Raw genomic sequence first — 2500 nt, 5'->3', positions numbered from 1 at the left:
TTACCCCTAAAACGACGAGTCCACAGGCTAGCATGAACTCCACAAGAACCGGACCCACCTTTTCCTTCAGCGGTATCGTGATGCTCGCGCCACCGAAGTCCTCCCCAGCCATCACAGAAAGGACTTCCTCCACCTTAGCCGTGTCGAACCTCGAGTATCTTTCACGAGCGCAGCGGGAAGATTTTCAACTTACGCCCTGAAAAATACAGTACGTCGCTTACTCGTGAGGCAATCCGAATGTCTTGAAAATGTGGTTATGGAGGGCCGGCGAGGGAGACTTCGTTACAGGACTTCCAAATACGAAATACCTGGAGGAGACACTTTCCTCACGAAATTTTTTCTCGGACGATTCCGAAAATTATGAATTTCCCGTCAGTTAGTGTTTCTGGCATAAATTTAGCAAACAGTGGAGTTTCACCCGTAAAACGCGAACTGGCATTTTACGCCTGCGAAATGCGAATTTCGCGACGTGAAATGTGAAATGTGATTTTCACCAGTGTTTTTCATATCACGGGTGAAACTCCAGTGATGCCCAGTAATATACCAAAGTAACAAAGGTCATGCCAGTAACCACCCACCTCCTAGCCGTTTTCTCAGCGACGCCCATTCCGATGTTCAAGGCCTCTCGCATGCTCTTTAGTTCCATCAGTGATAGCTGACCAGGAGCTGCTGCCTTCATCGCTGGGTGCCGAACTGGCGTCCAGTAGGGATTCATTATCTACCACAATAACAACAACATTTGTATATCACCATAATACGCATTAACTCACTCTCGAGATCACACCGCGTGGGCCCATGCACAGCCCTACTAACGGCTTAGAAGTCCCTTGAAGCTTCTCTTCCTGAGGGAGGAAGTCCGCCAGAAAGGCGCATCATCACGACTCACCTGTACAGCAGTTATCAGAGTTGCATCCGACTCAGAAGAGGCAGTGAACACGACCTTACCGACGGCTGACCACCATGGCTGAAGCACCTACAACAACCACAGTTGACCAAAAAGAACAATGTGATAGTAGCACTAAAGTAAAGAGACTAGCATTACTGTGTATATTCGCTAGTCTCCTCACACTATGTGGTTGTGATGATATTCCGCATATTGTTATAACAACAGTAATTGTTCTCTATCTCACTATAACAACAAAAGTTGTTGCCAACAACAACAATCCTACCTCATCAAAGCTCGACAGACCTCAAGTCGTCCTCCTGTAGGAGGCCTTAGGAAATGCCGACTAGCCACGTAGCCAACACCAATCACAGGGGCCGGGAAGGAAGACTCTGAGCATCGGCTAATCTCGATATCAACATATGATATACAACAAGATCGAGAAACCTGAAAACCATCAAAGAGTTATTCACCGCGGCAAACCATACACCAGTGCTGGAATAAAGCGCTAAATATAATTTCTACACTAACTATACAAGTTCATATACGGATTACATTAGAAGTGTACAGAAACCAATGAGGATTTCGCACTAACTCACAATTTCCATATTGTTACCAACACACGTAGTTGCCCATGTGCATATGCTCCCACACCGCCACACACCGGAACCTTACTCGCTTAACGAAGTCCCAATACAGTTCATCACTCTCATCAAACTGGCCGCCTTCAGAGGAACTCCGCAATGTAGCAATGACAGGCAACTTCCCAGCCGCTGTAGACGCATACCTTAAAACGACAACCCATTCTCACTAGCTATCTCGAGCTCCTAGCCTTACTGTAACTGTCGTATACAGTCTCCAGGGTCCTTCAACAGGTCAAGTCTGACCTCAACTGCTGAAGTGCCGTCCAAGTCACCATCCCTACAAGTAACTCCCTCGTAGGTTGGCAGCGTCAAACAAGTAAAAGTGCCTACAACAATATATATGTTTATATTATATATAATGAGATATTAATGGAGTTTCACCACCCTAGTGATATGAAAGCGATTGATCAATGTAAACTATTTCCACGGGGAACTGGAGGAACCTAATAAAGGGGCGTTGTTGAAGCCAACAGGTAGTCGTCGGCCTCGTACCGCGATAGTGCTACGATGGGTAGCTGGTCGGCCTCCCTATACATAGGGTCTACCTCTGTCGCACAGTATTGGTCAATAGTAGGGTACTCAGGACTGAGGAAGGGTGCATACTCCTCACGGTGGAGCTTCAGCACGGAACTCGATAGGCATCTGGAAGGACCCATCACAACTCTTCACTGTGGCGACTCATACCTCAAGAAGGTGACTATATAAGCGTCGTTGTCACTGCTGATTTCGCCAGCTGCCGTAGTTCCAGTGTCATCAAGTTTGTCAATCTCCTCCAAGAAAGCTTCCATGAAGTCCTCCACGGTGAATCTGAGGAATTCTGTCAGCACCAACAACAAAACTTTCAGCAAAGCACTTCGGGTAGCCGGCCGCCTCGCAACATTGTAGACCTTCTTTCGAGACTAATGTCCGGAACCTAGCGACAGTGTTGTGTTGTCAGCAGTGTTTGTTGTCCGTGGTCCTTGATGATCTGAGG

At 47.1% G+C, this 2500-nt stretch overlaps 1 protein-coding gene across 1 annotated transcript in view; it reads right to left on the bottom strand.

Moving 5' to 3' along the window:
• Positions 1 to 2500, bottom strand: part of Pmar_PMAR011486 (3-dehydroquinate synthase, putative) — a gene marked incomplete at both ends in the record, with an annotated part of 17634 nt that overhangs the window by 2040 nt on the left and 13094 nt on the right. The window contains 10 exons of the mRNA XM_002773602.1: positions 5 to 158; positions 222 to 308; positions 579 to 718; positions 771 to 842; positions 887 to 973; positions 1559 to 1670; positions 1721 to 1804; positions 2020 to 2169; positions 2212 to 2334; positions 2381 to 2440. Coding sequence (XP_002773648.1) covers positions 5 to 158; positions 222 to 308; positions 579 to 718; positions 771 to 842; positions 887 to 973; positions 1559 to 1670; positions 1721 to 1804; positions 2020 to 2169; positions 2212 to 2334; positions 2381 to 2440 — 1069 coding nt within the window. The remainder of the gene's footprint in view (positions 1 to 4; positions 159 to 221; positions 309 to 578; positions 719 to 770; positions 843 to 886; positions 974 to 1558; positions 1671 to 1720; positions 1805 to 2019; positions 2170 to 2211; positions 2335 to 2380; positions 2441 to 2500) is intronic.

This window comes from Perkinsus marinus, assembly GCF_000006405.1.
Source record: "Perkinsus marinus ATCC 50983 genomic scaffold scf_1104296958712, whole genome shotgun sequence".
NCBI lineage: Eukaryota > Perkinsozoa > Perkinsida > Perkinsidae > Perkinsus > Perkinsus marinus.
This window is presented reverse-complemented; position numbering and strand designations above follow the sequence as displayed.